Source organism: Tursiops truncatus, chromosome 1 (assembly GCF_011762595.2).
Source record: "Tursiops truncatus isolate mTurTru1 chromosome 1, mTurTru1.mat.Y, whole genome shotgun sequence".
NCBI classification, from domain to species: Eukaryota; Metazoa; Chordata; class Mammalia; order Artiodactyla; family Delphinidae; genus Tursiops; species Tursiops truncatus.
The window spans coordinates 4205732-4227428 of NC_047034.1; the positions used below are offsets into that span (position 1 = coordinate 4205732).

The 21697-nt window shown below is 36.7% G+C and overlaps 1 protein-coding gene across 20 annotated transcripts in view; it reads right to left on the reverse strand.

Moving 5' to 3' along the window:
• Positions 1-21697, reverse strand: part of NEK7 (NIMA related kinase 7) — a 153112-nt gene that overhangs the window by 93054 nt on the left and 38361 nt on the right. For 3 of the 20 annotated variants that reach the window (XM_019920448.3, XM_019920455.3, XM_019920447.3), the window contains exon 2: positions 6116-6200. The exons of 16 other annotated variants lie outside the window; for them this stretch is intronic. In XM_019920448.3, coding sequence (XP_019776007.1) covers positions 6116-6172 — 57 coding nt within the window. In that variant the 5' untranslated portion in view covers positions 6173-6200. Of the gene's footprint in view, positions 1-6115; positions 6201-19166; positions 19190-21697 lie in introns of those variants that run through there. One more of the 20 variants, XM_073800084.1, reaches the window with a different exon arrangement.

The following is a 21697-nucleotide window of genomic DNA, read 5'->3' on the forward strand; positions in this document are numbered from 1 at the left end:
TCATTTAAAAGGTGGTGCTTGAAAAGATGGAGAATGGGTTGATCTGACACCCAGTTTGTCTTCAACAAGCATCTACTGAATGCCTACTACGTGCCCTAGGTACCACTCTGGGGTCTCGGGATGAAGCCTATACTCTAGAGAAAGCGGACAGACAATGAAAAAGTGAAAAGGCAATCAATTCTACGCAGAAAAATATGGCAGCAAAGGCTTACTGGTGGGTGTGAAGGTTCAATTTTCATTAAATGATCAAAGAAGGTGATAGTTAAATATACCCTGGAAGATGATGAGTGAGTAAGCCTATGAGAAACTACTAGAAGGTTTTAAACAGACACAATTTGACTGAAATTTTGTATTTTACATTTAAAGTTTATATAATTTTGTATTGAGAGAGGGCTGAAGGGAGGCAAGGATGGAGGCTGGGAAGCTACTGAAATAAGTTTTGAGAAAAAGTAGAATTACTTGGACCACAGTAGTAGCAGCAGAGGAGGCAAGAAGTATCCCAATTCTAACTGTGTGTTAAAAATGGAGCTGTGGGGTCTGGGAACAGGTGAGACACAACACGAGAGAGCTGGAAGAAGCCAGGGACGTCTCCAGGAGCTTCAGCCTGGGCAAGGGAAGGATGGACCTGCCACCAACTGTGACAGAGAGGCCTGCAGACAGAAGGGTTGGGGGGGACCATTCAGAGTTCAGCTTCACATGTGCTCGCTTTGAGACATACAAATTTGAGGTCAAGCAGGCAACTGGATACATGAGTCTGGAATTCAGGACAGAGGTCCAGGCTGAGATATAAATGTGAGAGTCACCAGCATATGGATCATACTCAGAATCACGAAACTGGAAGAGATCTCCAAGCAGGGATATAGACAGAAAGAGGTCTCAAGCCTTGAAGCCCTCTATTGTTAAGAGGTCCAGGAGGTGAGGAGAAATCAGCAAAGGATGGACCAGTAAGACGAGAAAAATAAGGTTCTTGGAAGCTGAGCAATGAACAGGTTTCAAAGAAGAGAGTACCATCGACTACTGAATGCAGCTGATGAGCCAAGGAGGACGAGGCCTGAGAGCTGACCAGGGACGGAGCACCTGCGCATAGCTGGGACCTTGACAAGGCAGTCTAGCCGGGAGGGTGGGGAGAAGGCTTAACTGGAGCACATTTCAGAGAGCGAAGGGGGAAACGGGAGACAAACCTACAAATAAAGCTAAGAATTAGCAATAAAAGGCAGCAGAGAAATAGGTTAGTTAACAGCTGGAGAAAAGAAGGACTTTAAAAGCTGGTTTTTGGTTTGGACTTGTTTTGGTTTTGAGATAGGCTGTGACAGGGGACCCTCTACCTGAGTGCTTGCACTTGCACCTGGGCAACAGGATATAAAGAAACCATTATGGACTAAAAATAACTGCACGCATGTGCAGTCGGGCAGTTATGAACAATAAGGTACACACAGGCCCCAAACCAACGGCCCCTTCTGAGGTGCCAGGGGCAAAAGCAGGGTCCTGCACGAGATCCCTGCACACAGCACCACCCAGAGGGCGAGCAGACCACCTAAGCCAGGCCTCCTGCCAGACCCACCCCGCCCTCAGCCCGTTTGATGAACCAGCTCAAGCCCCCTCGGGGAGCAAGCAAGGGCACCTACTGCTCGTTTCCACCCCCAGCCCCACCCCGCTGCGGCACGAGTCTCAATAAAGCCTTGCCTGGATCTCTCATCTGGCCTCCTACCAATTTCTATTGATTAAAGAGTCCAAGGACCCGAGCAGGTCACGGTTTGTTGTTGAGACGGAGGAGAGAACCACGCGATGGTGTACTAGTGAAGGACCCGCAGAGAGGGGCCAATAGGAGCAGGGGGTGGGTGGGATCCAGTGGTCAGGGGCGTGCTGGCCTTGGGCACAGTGTGGCTGGTTCATCTGGTGACAGCAAAGGCCAGTCATGTGACTACATGTCTGGGAGAAGTCGGTGGAAGTTCTCTTCTGACTGTTATGGTGTTTTTAAGTGAAAACAGGAAGCAAGGGCATCAGCTAAGTGTGAGGACGGGGGAGACAGTGCTGGGGGTTTGGGGAGAGCAGAGATACGAGACGTCGTGAACTGAAACCACGGCGCGAGCCTGCTTTCCTCAGAACAGCTGCTGTTCATTCTCCTGCACCTAAAGTCATTCACTGAAGGCAACTGTCAAAGGGAGAACACCACACCGAAATTTCTATAAACAATTCAAAGAACAGAAGCTGTACTCAATGCTACTTACAACAAACACCTTGGCAAAATCAATTTATCAAAAGAAGTAAACTACATGATGACCCTTATTTCATGAAGTGATTCTGTAAGATGAGCTAAAGACAGGGGAAGGTGATATAATCATCATGTCCAAAACTCATCCCACTCGACACAGTCCACTGGTGGCAACGTCGCTCTGGCCCACAAAGCGCCCAGATCACTACCCCAAACATGCTACAAGGTTAGCTTCATCTCATCCCTACACCTCGCTTCACAGGGATGCAAAAGCACAGGGGGGCTGCAAATAATTTGGGCCACCAGGAAGCTTAAAGGAATGGGTGATCTACCTTACTGCTTGGGTTGGAAGACTCCCAGACAAGGTTCTCATACCTTCCAAGCAATAAAAACGAGGAACGTCTATTTTCCTACCTGTAGATCTGGGAAGCTTTCCCTCTTTCACAGGTAGCCAAAGCGTTACACTAGATATCTTCAAATTTACAAATAGTAATTATAACCTAAGTCCTGGTGATTATCATAATTAAAATTAATCCTCCCTTCTAATCACTCCCATAAATTCTTAAAATTGTGCTCTGATTATAATTGTTTTACATTTATCTTTATGATAAGAAGTGAATGTACCATAGTGCTCTTCACTCAATGATCAGAAATCAAAATACTCAAAAAATGTTAGTTGCAAACTTCCATTGTTTTCTTTATTATTTTTTTAATCTTTTTTTTTTTTTTTTTTGCGGTACGCGGGCCTCTCACTGTCGTGGCCTCTCCCGTTGCGGAGCACAGGTTCCGGACGCGCAGGCACAGCGGCCATGGCTCACGGGTCCAGCTGCTCCACGGCACGTGGGATCTTCCCGGACCGGGGCCCGAACCCGCGTCCCCTGCATCGGCAGGCGGACTCTCAACCACTGCACCACCAGGTAAGCCCCCATTGTTTAAAATTAGTCTCATACTAAAATAGTTTAGTATTTTCCTATTTCTCTGTCACCATTTTTTATATAGTCTGAATTTTCTTTTTTAAATTAAGCTAAATCCATTGTTCCACCAACAAGAGTCCGACAGCATACAAATCTCGTCAAAACATCCTTTCAGTACTTTCTGGCTTTAGTAGAGGAATCAAAGGAAAAAGGGAAGGAAAAGGAAGCTGATAGAAAAAAAATTTCCCTAAGTTCAAGAGAATGACAATACACACAAAAAAATTAATAGAGATACATAAATCTCACATCCTGAAGCTTATAAAAAAGGGACCTCACACCGTACTAAAGAAAAAGGAGCTCTCACAGTAATATGTGAGACCACATATTACACATTAAGGGGTTAGAGTATTCATCTCAGAACAAGAAAAAGAAAGATATGCCAAGAATATACATCACTTGTCATTATACAGGGGATTGGTATTTGACACTTAGAAAGCTGACTTCGTTTTCGGTTTATGTCCAGACACGTATTAGCATCACAAAAGTAGGAGTCACTCAGCTAACCATATGTTGCCATATCACCCCGTTATTCAGGCCAATGGTGTGGAACAAAACAAAAGAAGGTTGTCAGCCCCTAGCAGAGCCTGTCCTTTGCCAGCCTTTAAAAATCATGCTACTGAGAGCAGTAACACTTTTCAAAGACTTAATAAGCAATAACGCCTGTAAACTCTTGTCAGGTAATCTCACACCATCAGTCTGGACGCAGAGACAGGAAAAACCCTCCCTCTTTCCCCCACCCCTGGGAGCAGCAGCAGGAGGCAGAGATGAAGGGAACTGTGTGAAAAGAGATGCAGAACCACAGACGTGGTTCTGAAATGTATGCTGCATGGTCCCAGGAAACCATGACTTTCCTGGCTGGTGAGTCAGTAGAAGGCAAAAATGAAAGTGCTCATTTTTTTTTCCTTTGAAATTTAGGACTGTTCAAAACAGAATTTCAAAATCATGACATGACCTACCTAATTTTAGAAGTGCTTCTTTTACTGTCTTCACTAGAAACAATATAATACGGACCCACAGTATCTATGTATGTGTGTAAAACTAGCACTAAGATACGTCTGTATCTAATAGATAGAAACTGCTTACTATAATCTTGATAATTTATGACCGTACACAAAATATAGATGGTAGATCTAAAAAATAAAAAACAATCATCTTGAAATTAAAATATTGGCCTTACTCTAAGCTCTCTAAAGGGTCTCTTTTCTGAATACGGTACAGAGGATTCAGACGGGTGTAACAAAGAAAACAATGTAAAATTCAATTGGGTAAAGGGCTAATTTAAACATGTTCATTTGAAGGAGTCCCTGGTTGGTTTCAATCACACGTTCTTATTGAGACCCTGCTTCATGTGGGGAGCTGCAGTATCACAGGGCATCCAAAGAAAGTAAGACACAGTATAAATCCTCAAGGAGAGTTTAACCCAACAGCAAAGATAAGGAAAATGCCTATGTAAAATGACACAAAGGCCTCAGAAATACCAGAAGAGACATACAAAGGATGCACCATCACGTTTCCAAGGAAAAAATATTACATTCACAAAATCAGAAAAAGCTTCATAGTGGAGATGGCATTTTAGATGGTCCTTTAAAGGGTGGGCAGGATTTCAAAAATTGGAGAGGAATATGAGGGTACAAGATGAAAAAAGTCACAGAGGCAGAAAAGATAGTTTATTCTGTAGGCAGTATTTCCTGCACTGTGCCTCACAGACATGGATTCTGAGAGAAGCCAATAAATGTGCTTAAACAAAAAGGATCCCGTGGTCAAATAAGTCTGGAAAACACGACACCCCAAAACCCCCTCCAGGAAGTTCACAGTGCACCCCAATAATACAGGGAAGGCTCTGAGAAAGTACTGTCATGAAGCAGCTGTGTAAATCCAAGTCTCCCAAACTTATCTGACTACAGAACTCATTTGAAATAACATCTATAACAGACCAATTACAAGTACTGAAATTGAATCTGTGATTTAAAAACTCCCAACAAACAAAGTCCAGGACCAGATGGCTTCACAGGCGAGTTCTACCAAATATTTAGAGATGAGTTAACACCTATCCTTCTGAAACTATTCCCAAAAAACTGCAGAGGAAGGAACACTCCCAAACTCATTCTATGAGGCCACCATCACTCTGATACCAACACCAGACAAAGATACCACGAAAGTACATCTACCAATTCTTCATTTCCAGAAATACGATCAAGCAAAACTTGGACAAGGCTAGCACAGTAAATTTGGGACACTGTAGAAGGTCTCCAACACCAAACTGAAAAAACACGGTATTTATTAATAACAACAACAGAAACGAACTGCTGCCTCTGTGCAGGGATGAATGTTATTTTAGACACGTCATCATGCATCGGGCTTTAGGGTAAGCATCCATAGAGAACACAGCATGCTAGGTAATTAACTTCTATAGTGTGTGGACATGTTTTGCTGAAACATTCCTTTAACTTCATTTCATGCTATAAAAAAACGAGCAACTACGTAACAGGGGAAACACACTGCTACTCAGAGAAAATAAGAAAAGTGACAGTAACAGAAGGCAGTCGTGGGCAATGCAGGACCAGCCAGAGCAGAGACAGGCACTAGACACACAGGCGCCGCCTTGCCTTTTCTCTTCCTCTCTGAGCCAAACATTAGCTTCCAAAGCCTGTAGGTCATTCAATTCAAGTTAAAAGCTAAAGCTGCCCCCCCTCTTTTTTCATATTTGTACATGAGAACTAAATATTCTAAAACAGTATTTTATAATAAAAACAATCCTGATTGAAGCTTGGAAATTCATACTAGCATTTTTGGCTACTTTATTTCCTAAAGGGACTGTACATGTACTACTTCCTTCCTCACTGCATGTACATCTATGTCTACACACACACACACACACACACTCTCACACACACACACTCTTACGGCTGCATTTATGAGAACAAACTACCTGCGGTTGGAACTGAGGCACAGGTGGTCCTTGCATCCCTTGTGATTGCTCATCCATCGTCTGAAGCAACAGGAACTTCAGAACTCTGCAAAAAATGCAAAGTTGAAATTTAAATAATGCAATCATTACCAATACATACTTGAGATGAACCTAATGCTTCAAAAATGTCCATTAAGACACTCTATACTCTTATCTGCCATTCGCTAAATCCAAGCTCTGCTTAGCTAACACAAATATTCACTATCTCAGCTAATTCTTATCAAAAGTAGCATGTTATGCTTAGAAAATCCCGTTTTGTGAGATGAAATTCTCTCTTCTCCATTACTTCTTATAGATCAAAGAGGCATCCCCTCTCCCTCCCTGACGTGAGAAGATAATAACCACGGTAAGCTTCCCAGAATTGTGGCTAACATTTTACATTCCTAAAATGCACTTCATCTTCATGTTCTAAAAATGTTAGCACTTTGGTTCTTCATGTCCAACTATAATGCTTACTGTGATTTTTAGGTTTAAACTTAAAAGGCCTGTCCTCATATGAGGGTGTTTACTCTTTTATACATATTTTTTTGTAATTACAAAACATCCACCCATTAATTCAGTAAACACAGGCTGAAGACCAAGCATACGCCAAGTCCTGCACAAGGCTCAAGAACTGAACTATAAACACAGCTGACACCCCTGTCCAGGAGCCACTTCTGCACTGATTCTACACAACACCAAGTATCTCTAGGTTCTTCATAAGTGTAATTTTATAACTAAAATCTTGTGGGTTAAAAAACTAGGGTCCATTTAAATAGGATCAACAGACAGAAATTAAAACACATTTTCACTTCATTATACCCTTTAAAAAGCAATAAAAATATTCTAGACATGGGTTATTTGTATTGCAAATATTTTTTACCATCTTATAGAAAACCTTCCCAATGGCATCTTTTAATTAACTTATGAACAGAAATTCATAAATTTAATATGTTCTAATTGATCAATCTTTTCCTTTATGGTTAATGCTTCTGTGTACAAAATGCTTAATAATTTAAGAATTATTTCCCTACTCTAAATTCTCATACATTATCTTTCAATGTAAGCTTTATTGCTTTGGCTTTCATATCTAAATTTGCAATTGATCTGGAATTAAAGTCTTGTACAATATATGGTGAAGTCAATATTTAGTTTGTTTTTCCATATGGCTATCCAACTGATTTCAAATCATATACTGCAAAGACTGTCCTTTACCCCACACCCCATTACAGTGCTACTATATCATTTTCATCATGTATCAAATGACTGCACACATATATATAATATAGCAGTGTATGGTGTAGGTTTATTATAAAGTCTTGTTACATGCTTAATCACATATATGATTTTAATATAAATTTTAGAACCAGCCTGTTTGTTTCTATTTTAAAAAAAAAGTCTATTGAGATTTTGATTACAAGTACATGAACCCTATAGATCAATTTGGAGAAAACTGACATTTAATAATATTGGGTCTTCAGACCCATGAATACAGGATATCTCATTTATTTTAGGTTTAATTTCTTTCAGTAATGGTTTTCAGTTTCAATACTGGCCTTTCACATGTTTTTTCAGGTTATTTCCTAAGTATATTATATTTTTTGATACTATTGTTAATAGTAGGTGTTTTTTATTTCACTGTTCTGATAGCATACAGAACTACAACTGATTTCTGTATATTGACCTTTTATCTTGCAAACTTGTTAAACTCTCTTATTGGTTCAAGTAGATTTTTTGTAGTTTCTTGCCTTATTGCAATGGCTAGAACCTCCAGTACAATGAATAGAAGCAGAGACATCATTTTCTTATTCCTATCTGAGGAGGAAAGCATTCAGCCATTTACCATTAAGTATAATGTAAGGTGTACATTTTTCATAAATGCCCTTAATTTATCAGGTTGAGCTAGTGCCCTTCTATCCTTACTTTGCTGAAAGATTTTATAAAGAATAGATGTTAGATTTCTGTCAAATTCTTCCTCTGTGTCTGAGCTGATTATACATGTTTTAAATTGTTAAAATGTTGAATTTTGGTGGTTCATTTATTTTAAATTTTGAACATTCATTTTGGTGAACACTAAGCCAGTATTCATTTCTGGGATGGACCCCATTTAGTCATGATATATAATCCTACTTATGTATTTTTGGATTCAATTTTATATAGTGTTGGATTTGAGGAGTGAGGAGGGGGAAGGAGAAAGAGAATCCCAGTAACGAATTAGAATACATTTTAGTGTGAAATCTGAATCATTAAACAATCAACAGACAATGCTTTAAGGCTACACATTAAGGCAACATTGGTTATTTAAAATGTGTATAAGCAACAAGGACACTTTTGCAAAAGGCAGTATAAATTAAACAGTTTCTCCAGCTTAGGAAAAGAAAAGCTATTACAAACCAACTACACATCCAAAATGGTATCTTACAACTTAACTGCTATTATTCTAGTGCAGGACAGATTATTGCTCAAAACTGCACATTTCAGAACACCAAGAAATTTTCATTTTTTTTGTTACATTTTAAGCAAGACAACATCTGAATAAAGACTTAAATTTAAAAAAAAAGAAATCTAAATCATTAAAATCAACATTTCACATCTAGTGTCCCACAGATAGTTTCCCAAGACACTTCATAAAAAAAAGGTTTCCTGGTCAAAGACCTCTGTGAAATACTACTCGCTATATGAACCTCTCTTAGAAAATCATAGTAAATATTAGCTAAATATTACTAAAGGACCCAAGCAGGCCTGCAGTTAAAAAAAACAACTTCATTTATATTTAACTTATTTAAGCACAAAATGCTTTCTTTGTGTAACATATTTTAATATCCCACAGCTTGACCAATCCTAAGAAGAGAAGACACTATGAGAAATGTTATGCTAGATTATAACAAAGTGGGTTTCATCACACCTCCTGATGTGTGACAATGTCTAAGCAAATAAAATTATGAAGAAAAGAAGCCAAAGTAAAACAACAACAAAAAAACACAAAAAAGAACATAAAAATCAAAGGAAACTTAGAAGTGATTTAATCTAACAATCTGCATAACAGGGAAATCACTTCTACAGTATCCCAGACAGAGGTCAAAGAGCCTCTGCTTAGAAATAAAACTCTGTATGAAATACTCATGTCGCACATAAGCTTAGTAATACAATGAATAATAACGCAACAAAATTTTCTTTGCATAATATCTAACGCGGTTCCATGTGTCACTGGATTCTTAATGCTTTTACAGAATAAGAATATATCAATGTTTGTATACTGATTTAATATCATCATATTTCCAAAGGCCAAATATATTTATGTATTATCTCTTTCCACTAATCTCCTCACAAATGAAATAAAAACACATTTAATGTATAAATATGTTAAACATGCATTCAGTCTTCTAGATTATAATTTCCATGATACAGGATCTGTGTCATCCACGGCTGTACCCCCAGTTCTTAGGTCAATGCTTGGCACAAAATGAGTGCTGAGCAAATATTTATTTAATGAATGAATAAATGTATCTCTGTCATAAAAACATCAAATAATAATTGCTAGAGTTTAATAAGTCTAAAATCAATGGTGAGTAAAATTATGATCAAATTCAACAAATTTGTCAACCAATCTTCAATAAAAAAAGGCTGCCCAAAGAAGGTGCTGCCTGAATCGGGTTTTCAATAAGGAAGAGAAGTTCACAAGGTTTAGACGAGGCAATGAAGAGAGGAAACCTGGGAAAAGGAAAGGACACATCAAAATACCCAAAAGCAGAGCACAACATCTTATAAGTAAAATTAAAGTTGGCAGGTGGTGAGAGATAGCTGGGGGGAGTTAATATCAGAAGGTTAGGCTAACAACATAGACAGCTGTCCGCTCATGAGAAAGCTGTTATGATATTTACTTTATCCAGCTGGTATCAGAGAGCTAATGCTGGGTTTCAAGAAGCTAAGAGAGGGAAGTTCATTTTTTGAAATACAACCTTTCTTGCTCTGTGACAGAGTAGAGGGGCTCACAACCACAAGCAAGACCAGTCAAGAAGCTACTGCAGCAGTCCAGACAAGAGATGATAAGGGCCCTCACCAAGGTCTCTTACTTCACCTCAACCAGCTTTCAACACAACTATCTCACTTTCTGGAAACGTTCTGTGTCCCACATTCTCCTGGATTTTCTCCCACATTATAGCTACTTTTTCTAAGTTCCTTTTGCTATCCAACATTTATGTTGGAGTGCTCTATGACTTGAATCTTTATTTTTTTTAAATCTACATTCTCTCAAGTCAACCCATCCAGTCCCATGACTTTGATTACTAACCATGTATGATTACTCTGAAATTTCTGTCTACTACACGCATCTGTTCTGAGCTCTGAGCCACAAACACCAATATCCAAATGACTACCTGATATCTTCACAATTCCTGAATAGAAGATTCCATCTCCCATTCTTCAAAAAAAAAAAAAAAAAAGGCAAGCTTCTCTAATCTTCTTTATCTCTTTACATGTATCACCATCTACTCAGTAGGTCAAGCCCAAACTTCTTAAACTTTTGGGTCTCAGGACCTCTTTATCTGAGAACCCCAAAGACCTTTTGTTCATGTGGATCATGGCTATCAATATTTCCCACATTAGAAATTAAAACTGAGAAATGTTTAAAATACATACTAATTCATTTACAAATAAAAGCAATCACTACATGCTTATAAATAACATATTTTTATGAAAAATAGTTAACTTTTCAAAAATTAGAAGAGAAACATTGTTTTACATTTTGTAAATTTCTTTAATGTCTGTCTTCTACATTCAGTTTGTTGAGATATGTTGTTTTGGCTAAAGTATATTTTTAAAAATCTGGTCTTACACAGATGTATAGTTGGAAAATAGAGTGTTTTAATACCCACTGTGGATATCCCTGTGGATACTCTTTTTTTTTTCCTATTCTTTATTTTTTTATTTATTTTTTAACATCTTTATTGGGGTATAATTGTTTTACAATGGTGTGTTAGTTTCTGCTTTATAACAAAGTGAATCAGTTATACATATACATATGTTCCCATATGTCTTCCCTCTTACGTCTCCCTCCCTCCCACCCTCCCTATCCCACCCCTCCAGGCTGTCGCAAAGCACCGAGCCAATATCCCTGTGCCATGCGGCTGCTTCCCACTAGCTATCTACCTTACTACGTTTGTTAGTGTGTATATGTCCATGACTCTCTCTCGCCCTGTCACAGCTCACCCTTCCCCCTCCCCATATCCTCAAGTCCGTTCTCCAGTAGGTCTGCGTCTTTATTCCTGTCTTGGATACTCTTCTTTAGTACTAACACCAAACTTGACAAGTGGCAGATTCATAAAGGTTAACTGCAATGTGGACTGTCAAAACTCACCAATGAACTTTTGTACTCTGTAATGTGAAAATCCAATGGTCTCTCTTGCCCTCTAAATAGATCTTTTACTCATGCATGATTTTGTAACATCATGCACTGGTCATCTGGAAAATTTTAGTTCCCTTAGTTACTCAGATCCTCTATAAATGTTGACCATTTCATTATACAATATTCAAAAACACATTCATTAATATCACCACTAATCTCATCAGAAGTCTTTAAATACCAGGAAGATGCCAAGGACAGGGTGACGAATATAATTTTTCCAAAATTCCAACTTTCACTTTAAAAGTTGGAATTTTATCATTAGTAACAAACAACGTCACTTGATTTCCCTTAAATGACAGGCACTTAATTTTCAAGAAAATGTCTACAAAACACCTAGGTTTGAATGTCAGTTGCTGTTTCAAGAGAAAACGGTGTCCCATGAAAACAGTAGCTGTCAGGCTGCTCCTCCAACACCTGAAGAGAGGTTTTTCTCAAGACAACTTTGATTTGCTGCCATGGCGCTTAAAGTCTACTTCCCATTTCATTGCACATATTAAGGGACTTGTACTCAAAGGTTGAAATGTGATAAAAATAATACTCTTTAACTGCTTCATCAAGTACACTTTAAAATGAAACTCATACTTTTTAGTACTATTCCATATGGGTAGAGAAGACAGAGACTAGTAGTTTGGTATTGCTGCACTGATTCAAGCTAAGGCATCAGTGCTTTTACAAATAATGTCTTAATATTACAAAAATCATTTGCTCTTGCAGACCACATGAATGAACCTCAAGGAGCCCACCCAACCCCCGACCCTCACCATCCCCAGAAGTCGAAAGACCACACTTTCAGAAGCTCTGGTCCAGTCAAAAACCTAGAATTCGTCTGTGATTCTTCCCTCCCCCTCACCTCCCTGCTCCCCATTCCAACACACCAGAAAGTGCCATTTGTTCTATTTCCAAAATAAATCTCAAATCTGTCCATGCTTCTCTACTGCCACTAATACAACCCTATAAGGTGTCATTATATCTCCGCCAGAGATTACTCTCATAGCCTAGGAAGTGTTCTCTCTTCTTCCACCATTCTCTTCACAGTGGTATTTCCGATCTTACAGGAAAACCCGAACGAACTTTTTGGCCACCCCAATATTTTAAAAACACAAGTCACTTCATGACACTCCCATTACTCTTGGACTAAAATCCCAACTCCTTGCCAAATACAGGAGGGCCCTGTAGAGCATCTCTTGCCTCCCTCTCCCACATCAGGTCATCCTAGTCTCTCCCACTAATGACCTGCCATCAACATGAAAACCCCTCTGCTCTTGAAACCCTCTAAGTCTTTCCTGGCTTCAGGGCCTTTCTACGCTGTCCCTACCTTAACAATCCTCTCCAAAGTAGGACCCAGCCCTCCCTGTTTACCTTTCATATCATCACCCTTTCATTCCTATGGAGCAATTATAGCAATTTATAATTATCTTGTTCATTTTTAAACTTGTTTATTGTTTATCTCCTCTGCTGTAAGGCAGGTAACATAAAGGCAGGACCTTATCATTTTGTTCCCTGCTGTACTCCCCCAGCAAGAACCTGGCACATAACGGGCACCCAATAAACATCTGCTGAATGAATGGAAAATCAGGAACAGAGGACAGATTTTACAGTGGCTTATGTTTAGACGTGTAGGACTTCTGACTGATTAGAAAGTTAAAGACAACTCCAGAAGTCATCATTAGCTTGGAGGACACAGGGCACAGTAGTAGCACCATCCAAACTAGACTGATAGAGAAGAAACCAAAATAGGGTGGGTGTTAGGAAGAGCAGGGTACAGGATGAAAATGATACAGAAAAACCTAACTGTGAGTTATTAGGAGAAAGGCCATATATAAAAAGTTCATAACAGCCACATTTTGCCAAGTAGAATCTTTAGGAAAGGGGAATTCAATACACTGTCCTGTAATTCTCATATCGATTATTTTTATTAGCTAAAGCTCTTCAATGTGTTTGAAAACAGTTCTCTTTTTTAAAATGGAAGTATAATTGACTTACAGTATTATATTAGTTTCGGGCATACAACACAGTAATTTGATATTTTTATAGAATATACTCCATGCAAAGTTATTATAAAATATTGACTACAGTGCCTCTGCTGTACATTGCATCCTTGTAACTTACTTATTTTTTACCTAGTAGTTGTTCCCTTTACCTATCTCCCCCTCTCCCACCCCTCTCCCCTCTGGTTAACTATTAGTTTGTTTTCTGTGTTTGTGAGTCTGTTTCTGCTTTGTTATATTGGTTCGTTTGTTTTCTTTTTTAGATTCCACATACAAGTGAAAACCTACAGTATTTGTCTTTCTCTGTCTACATGTTGTCTTTCTCTGTACATCCGTGTTGTTACAAATGGTAAAATTTCATTCTGTTTTTATGGCTCATTAATATTTTATTGTGTATATATGCCACACCTTCATTATCCATTCATTTGTTATGGAAACTTAGGTTGTTTCCATGTCTTCACTATTTTAAATAATGCTATGAACACTTGGGAACATACATCTTTTCAAATGAGTGTTTTCATTTCCTTTGGATAAATACCTAGCAGTTGAATTGCTGGATCATATGGTAGTTCTATTTTTAATTTTTTGAGGAAGCTCCATACTATTTTCCATAGTGACCAATTTACATTCCCACCAGCAATGCACGAGGGTTCCCTTTACTCCACATCCTCTCCAACCTGTGTTATTTCTTGTCTTTTTGATGACACCTATTCTGACAGGTGTGAGGTGATATCTCATTGTGATTTTGATTGGCATTTCCCCAATAATTAATGATATTGAGTATCTTTTCATGTGCCTGTTGGCCATCTGTATGTCTTCTCTGTCTATTCAGTTCTCCTGCCCATTTTTTTAATTGGATTTTTTTTTTATATTGAGTTGTATGAGTTCTTTATATATTTTGGAGATTAACCTCTTACCAAACGTATCATTTGCATATATTTGCTTCCATTCAGTAGGCTGTCTTTTCATTTTGTTGATGATTTCCTTCTCCATGCAAAAGCTTTTAAATTTGATTAGGTTCCATTTATTTTAGCTTTTGTTTCCCTTGTCTAAGGAGACAGATCAAAAAATATACTGCCAAGACCAATGTCAAAGAATGCACTGCCTCTGCTTTCTTCTAAGAGTTTCATGTTTTCAGGCCTTACATTTAAGTTTTTAATCTATTTTGAGTTTATTTTTGTATATTGTGTGAGAAAGTTTTCTAATGTCATTCATTTATATGTAGCTGTCCAGTTTTTGTAACACCACTTATTAAAGAGACTGTCTTTCCCCCATTGTGCATTCTTGTCTCCTTTGTCATAGACTAATTGACCATATGAGCATGGGTTTATTTCTGGGCTTTCTATTCTATTCCATTGATCTATGTGTGTGTTTCTGTGCCGGTTCCATACTGTTTTGATTTCTGTAGCTTTGTAGCACAGTCTGAAGTCAGAAAGCATGATACTTCCAGCTTTGTGTTTCTTTCTCAAGAATGCTTTGGCTATTTGGGGGTCTTCTGTGGTTCCACAGAAAATTTTAAAATTATTTGTTCTAGTTCTATGAAAAATGTCATGGGTATTTTATATAGGATTGAATTAAATCTGTAGATCACTTTGGGTAGTATGGACATTTTAACAATATTAATTCTTCCAATCCATGAATATGATGTATCTTCCCATTTATTTGTATCATCTTCAATTTCTTTTATCAATATCTTACAGTTTTTCAAGTACAGATCTTTCACCTGCTTAAATTTATTCCTAGGTATTTTATTCTTTTTGATGCAACTGTAAATGGGATTGTTTTCTTGATTTCTCTTTCTGATCTAAAGATAGTTTCATTATTAAGTGTACAGAAATGCAATAGACTTCTGTATATTAATCTTGTATCCTGCAACTTTACTAAATTCATTGATTAGTTCTAATAATTTTTTGGTAGAGACTTTAGGGTTTTCTATATATAGTATCATGTCATCTGCAAACAATGGCAGTATTACTTCTTTCCTTCCAATTTGGATGCTATTTCTTTGTCTTGTCTGATAGCAGTGGCTAGGATTTTCAAAATTATGTTAAATACAAATGGCAGGACTGGGCATTGTCTTGTCTTTGATCTTAGAGGAAAAGCTTTCAGCTTTTCACCACTGAGTATGAAGTTAGCTGTGGGTTTGTCATTATGGCCTTTATTATGTTGAGGTATGTTTCCTCTATACCAACTTTGTTGAAATTTTTTATCATGAATGGATATTTAAATACTCCAAATATTTTCATATATATCCACAATCTCAGTACACATTAAAGTAAAACAATTCTTGTGTGTAGTCACATATTTTGCAGAAAAGAAAACTACAAAATTAAGAATCTGAATTTCAGATATAAAAGCTAACTCAGTGACAAAGTACTTATTTATAAGCAATTGTGTCTGTCAGTGGACTAATTCATAATTCACATGACCCTGGTAAGAAAATTATTAAGTAAAATACAAAATACTATATATACTATAAACGATAATAACATAGCCCTCAGTGACAAGGTATTAGATAGCCATCTTAATTTGAACACTGAAACAGCATTTACAGCACCATTCCTTAAATGAAAACAATACCTTTCCTAGTTCCCATATTTTAATAAACTTATAAAATACAAAGCCCTGAGGTAGTTATAAGCAAATTAAATCATGCTAAATTTATACTTTTTTTCTGAATATTACTTGAATTGAATAACCTCAGTTAATATGTTCACCTTGGCCAAAATCTTCAACAAAATGAGCTTTATTCTGTGTCTATAGACATCCTCAATGAATTAATTATTTCTTACAGAAACTGCCTTAAAATCATACATTTCAAAACAGTAACCTGATTTTTTGGTCAATTATAAAGTACAGTACTAAACATATGACAGAATAATAAAGATGAGACTTAAATATGCATTGATATTTGTAAGAAAATCATTTTGTGCATTTTATTTGTGATCGTGATTTTGGTCAAAAAAGTTATAACTAGCCATTAAATAAAAAAATTTAATTATAGTCAATATTAAAGAATGCTTAGCTAAAGAAAAATATTTCCTTCATTCTGCAACAAAAATTACTTAACAATAAAGACTTAAAGGTCAGTCAATCTTGCAATCTTTCAATTAAACTTCTAACTTAAAGCTTAAAGTAAATGCAATTCAACTAACAATGGGTATGTATAGATTCTATTCATTAAAAATCTTTCTCTTTCTGTTCCCAAACATATATTTTGATAATTTCATCATTCTATCCAGTTTCTCAACAACCAGTTTTGACACAGTACTAAATCCTAAATATTGAACTATGTACATACCAATCTCAAGAGATTTCAGATAAACAATGATCAACTATATCGTTCCTTATCTAACACATACTTTTCTATATTATTAAAGACTCCGGAAGCTACTTCCTGCTACTCATTACAGAAATTTTTAAAAAATATTCTCAACAAAGGAACAAGTTAAAAATGGCAATCCAAGTATAAAATAATAAAATTATAGCACTGGAAAAGAAGCAGTAGAAGACCTAATTCTAGTTTAAATCTAGCGCTACAGTTTCATTCATAAAGCAGAATGTTCTGCCTTATTTTTGTTAATAGTTATAGGCACAAAGAAATGTACATTAGAAATAAATATAAAAAATGCTCAATATCACTGATAAAGAATACAAATTTAAGCAACAATGAAATAGTATACACCTGATAACCTTTCAAAATGACACATATTTAAAAATTATACATAATGCTTACATACGTGTAATAACCTTTCTAGAAAGCAATATGGCAATAAACATTAATAATCATTCATACACTTTTACTCAAGACTCTCAATCCCACAACTCTATCCTAAAGAAATAAATCAGTGAGTGAATTTTGGATTATATACAAGAATGTTTATTAAAAAGCATTTATCATAAAGGAAAACTAGGAACAACATAATGGTCCAACAATATGAAAATGTCTAAATAAATTACAGTAAACATACAAAACAGAACCCTAGACTGACCAAATGTTTATTAAAAATTGTAATGATATTTAAAGATGTACCCAGTATAATGTGAAGTGAAAAAGCAAGATTTGGAGACAAATTTCCATGTTATATGTACTCAAAGTATACTGTTCTTATCAGTAACAAGTAGATAATTGAGTCGTGATTTGTTTAAGCTAACTATCTTGCCAAAATATCAGCCAAGTAAGGGTAGAAAATTATCTGTTTTATGCATCCCCATGGTGGCTGGCACAGAGTTAAACATATAGCAAATATATAGTCATCTATGATTCTAGCATGATTTCATAATATTTTAAATCAAAAACAGGAAGTTGCCTAATAGAATAAAATTATTTTTAAGAAAAGCACATTTGTATACATGTATGGGTATTAAAAACAGTACAGGCAAACGTAGCTTCCATAATAGCAAAAGGATAATTCAGACCAACCCTCCCCTCTGAGGGCAGTTAGTTACACAAAAGAAATATTTTTCAATCTGCTTGAATGCATCACGGAGCTGTGGAAATAGGGAAGAATTAAAGGACCAGTGTCTGAGGGATGAAGGAAACCAAGGAGAAGTGGGTCTAATATCTGGGCATTTTTTGCACTGCCTGTGGAGGGGCAGTTATGATGCCGAGAGGCTGTACAGCACTTCCAGCCTCTTGGGACTAGAGAAAGTGTAGTCCACGTCTCAACAAGGGGCTGTGGCGAACAGCCCCACAATTTGGGTTGGGACCTTGAAAGCCTTAACCCTGGTAAACACACCTTCACAATACTAAATCATCTGAAATCCTGAAACTGGATTGAGGTCATCTCTGATAGCTAAAACCCCCAGGTACCTGGCAGAAACACATGAACATACACTCTGGAGAAAGAGAATATCTTAGGTTTCAAATTACTGCTACAAACAATTTTACACATATAATCTCCAATGCATAATAAAAAATAACTAGGCACTCTAGCAAATAAGACCACATGAACAAAAATCAGCAGAGAGAAAAGACAGAATGAAAATGCTCTCAGACAGAAGGTGGAAGATGCAGGAAGGAATCATAAATAAAGGCAATGGCAGACATTTAAGTAAGTATTATCGGCATGAACCAATAGATAAAAGTGACTGTAGAGTTACAAATAAATCTAGAATTGAATACATGAAAACCAACATATAAAAGAAGGTTAAATGGAGATAAAGCATGTTAAGGTTCCTATTACAATGTCTGGAAAAAGGAAAGTACAAATTAGCCTTATCTTCATTCTTCTAGTCTACTTATCTTGTCCAAAATTTATTTTAGCACTTCTTTTTATTATGGTATAATTTATATACAGAAAACTTGCCATTTTCCTGTTCAATTTCCATACATTTTGACAAATTTAGTCTTGTAACTACCACCAGAATCAAAATTAGAACAGTTCCATCAGCCCATAATGGAAGTATCACTGCTTGTTTATCCACTCTCCAATTAACGTACATTTGCATTGTTTTCCAGTTTGGGACAATTACAAATAAAGCCACTATAAGTATCTGCATACAGGTTCACATGTAAGTTTTCACTTCACATGGGTAAATATCTAGGAATGGGATTGCTCAGGTAACGTTAGATTTTAATAAGGATGCTTGTAAAATAGAAGGTCTTTATTTGGTATGATAATAAGAAAACGAAAAGTACCTGAAATCATCCTGCTTCCCACACACCTCCTTGAGGTCTCAGTGAGGTTCTCCTTACTCATTCTTCTTTTGTTTACTCTAATAAAATCATCACAAAAGATGGTATCATGTTTGCCTTTTGTATTTGTATTTTTGTCAAGTCATCATGTGAGGAAGAAGGAAATAAGAGATAGAATTTCTAATAAAAATTATGGCACATTGAGAAATGTATTGAACCTTTTAATTTTGTGGAAATGTAGACATTACCGTCCCCTGACAATTCAATGACTTAGAATTGGTCTAAAATAAAATAAGTAATTGGATGCTGAGAGAACGTAAATGCTGTATTTTCATTGAACGATTAAACCCAGTACGAGGAGAGTTGTTTATGAATTCCTATTCCTATAAAATGCATATGGTTGTTGACTAGTCAATAGGAGTGGTGTATTGAAAAAAGTAGAACACAGATAGCCAGAGAAATATTTAAACTGTTAAATATAAACTTTTTTGATATGGAATAATTTATGGTGAATTTTTTCAAGAGAGTGAAATGAAGAAAAGTTCACAGCATTTGGCAAACAACACTTTCTTTGAACTAAATCTTTTTAAAGCTGTTGTTACACTTCAGACATGTTCTCTAAAACATCTGAAAGAAGGGTTCTACATTACAAGGCAGATAAGTGTCTACTGAAAAATCACTTTAATGTTGTTTTATGTTAAAGCATCACTGAAAAGTAACAAAACAAAGGTTGAGATAATCAGGACTGATGGTTTTATTATGGTTCTTGCTGACACCTGCTGGTTCAATCTTATCTTCCTCCTTAATATATACATCCATGTATAAGATATAAGCATCTTAGATGCAAAAGCTTGTAGCACGTGAAACAGAATCCTTAGATTAATCAAGGGACCAACGACCCAAAAACTAAATGAGCACATGTCAGGAAATCACTTCCCATATCCACTGAGTTACTGAAATCAGTGTTGTGGCTTTACCATAACTCACTTCCCAATGAATTTAATTAATACAAATTGCCTGTGACCTAATATTTTGATTCTGCCTTATTATTTAATTCTGATACTAAAGTTACGTTTTTAACCTTCAACTGCAAAAGCCAGTAGGTCATGCTGTTAGAACTCAAAAATGCCAAAAAGCTGACGTCTTTAAAAGTATTATCTAGGATAAGTTTCGATTTGTTGTTAGCAAATTCAAAATTCTATGCTTGTAAATAAGATGATAATACATGTCACTTACTAAGTCCTCAAATTTTTACTCTCTTCCCTCCCTCCTTCTTTCCCCTAAACCCATTATAAAATATTATTTTAGAGGATTGTGATCATAGCTACTACTACATTGCAACCTTTATTACCGATCACATCAGACATCATGCAAAAGACCTGAACGCATGAACAACTTTAGATGAAACAATTTCTTCAGGATTATAAATTAGTAATCGAATTGCAAGGAAAAAGATTTTAAAACATTGGATTTCATAATGCTAAAAATGCTTCATTCTGTAGTTGAATCACCCTCTGAATAAATATATCAAACCTGAAAGAATAAAGTTTCTTCTTCCTAGAAACTTCGGTGTTTCATATTCCTAACATTAAAAAAAATTTTTTTAATGTCTCTTAAGGAAAAGAAATGCTCCAGTGAGCCGTCTTTTTACTTATCTTTTTACTTGCTCTTACTCTTTGCCTAGTTCAGCAAACCTAGTAAGAAACAGGCTTCGCGTACCACCATTCAGTAGGGGAAAGGATTAACTCAAATCCAAGACCAAGGATACACAGGAGGAAGTCAAAAAGTGTGCAATGTAGGCTGTGAGTAAATACATTTCCTTCATTTCTTAATTATGCATTAATATGTTTCTTCCACAGCAAATAGTTGTTTAAACCAAAGTAAGAGGTATTTTCAAATACATCATTCTGAACAAAATTAATCTTGAGTGCAGCCCATGAATCAGTAGTTTGCGACCCTGGTTGGCTATCAGGTCACCTGCGGAGTTGTTCTTGTTGTTATTTAGCTGCTTGGGCTCCCCGCCCAGATTCCTGCCCCCTGATTCTGACTGAACAGGTCTGGAGTGGGACCGGCATCTCTCCATTAAAGAATAAATGCATACCATTTCTTCTAGGTTATCCATTTTATTGGCGTATAGTTGCTGGGATATATCTGGAGAAAACCATAATTCGAAAAGACACATGCACCCCTATGTTCATAGCAGCACTATTTACAACAGCCAAGACACGGAAGCAACCTAAATGTCAGTCGACAGAGGAATAAATAAAGATGATGTACTGTATACACACACACACACACACACACACACACACACACACACACAATGGAATATTACTCAGCCATAAAAAAGAACAAAATAACGCCATTTGCAGCAACATGCACCCCTATGTTCATAGCAGCACTATTTACAACAGCCAAGACACGGAAGCAACCTAAATGTTCGTCGACAGAGGAATAAATAAAGAAGATGTGTATACATACACACACACACACACACACACACACACACACACACACACAATGGAATATTACTC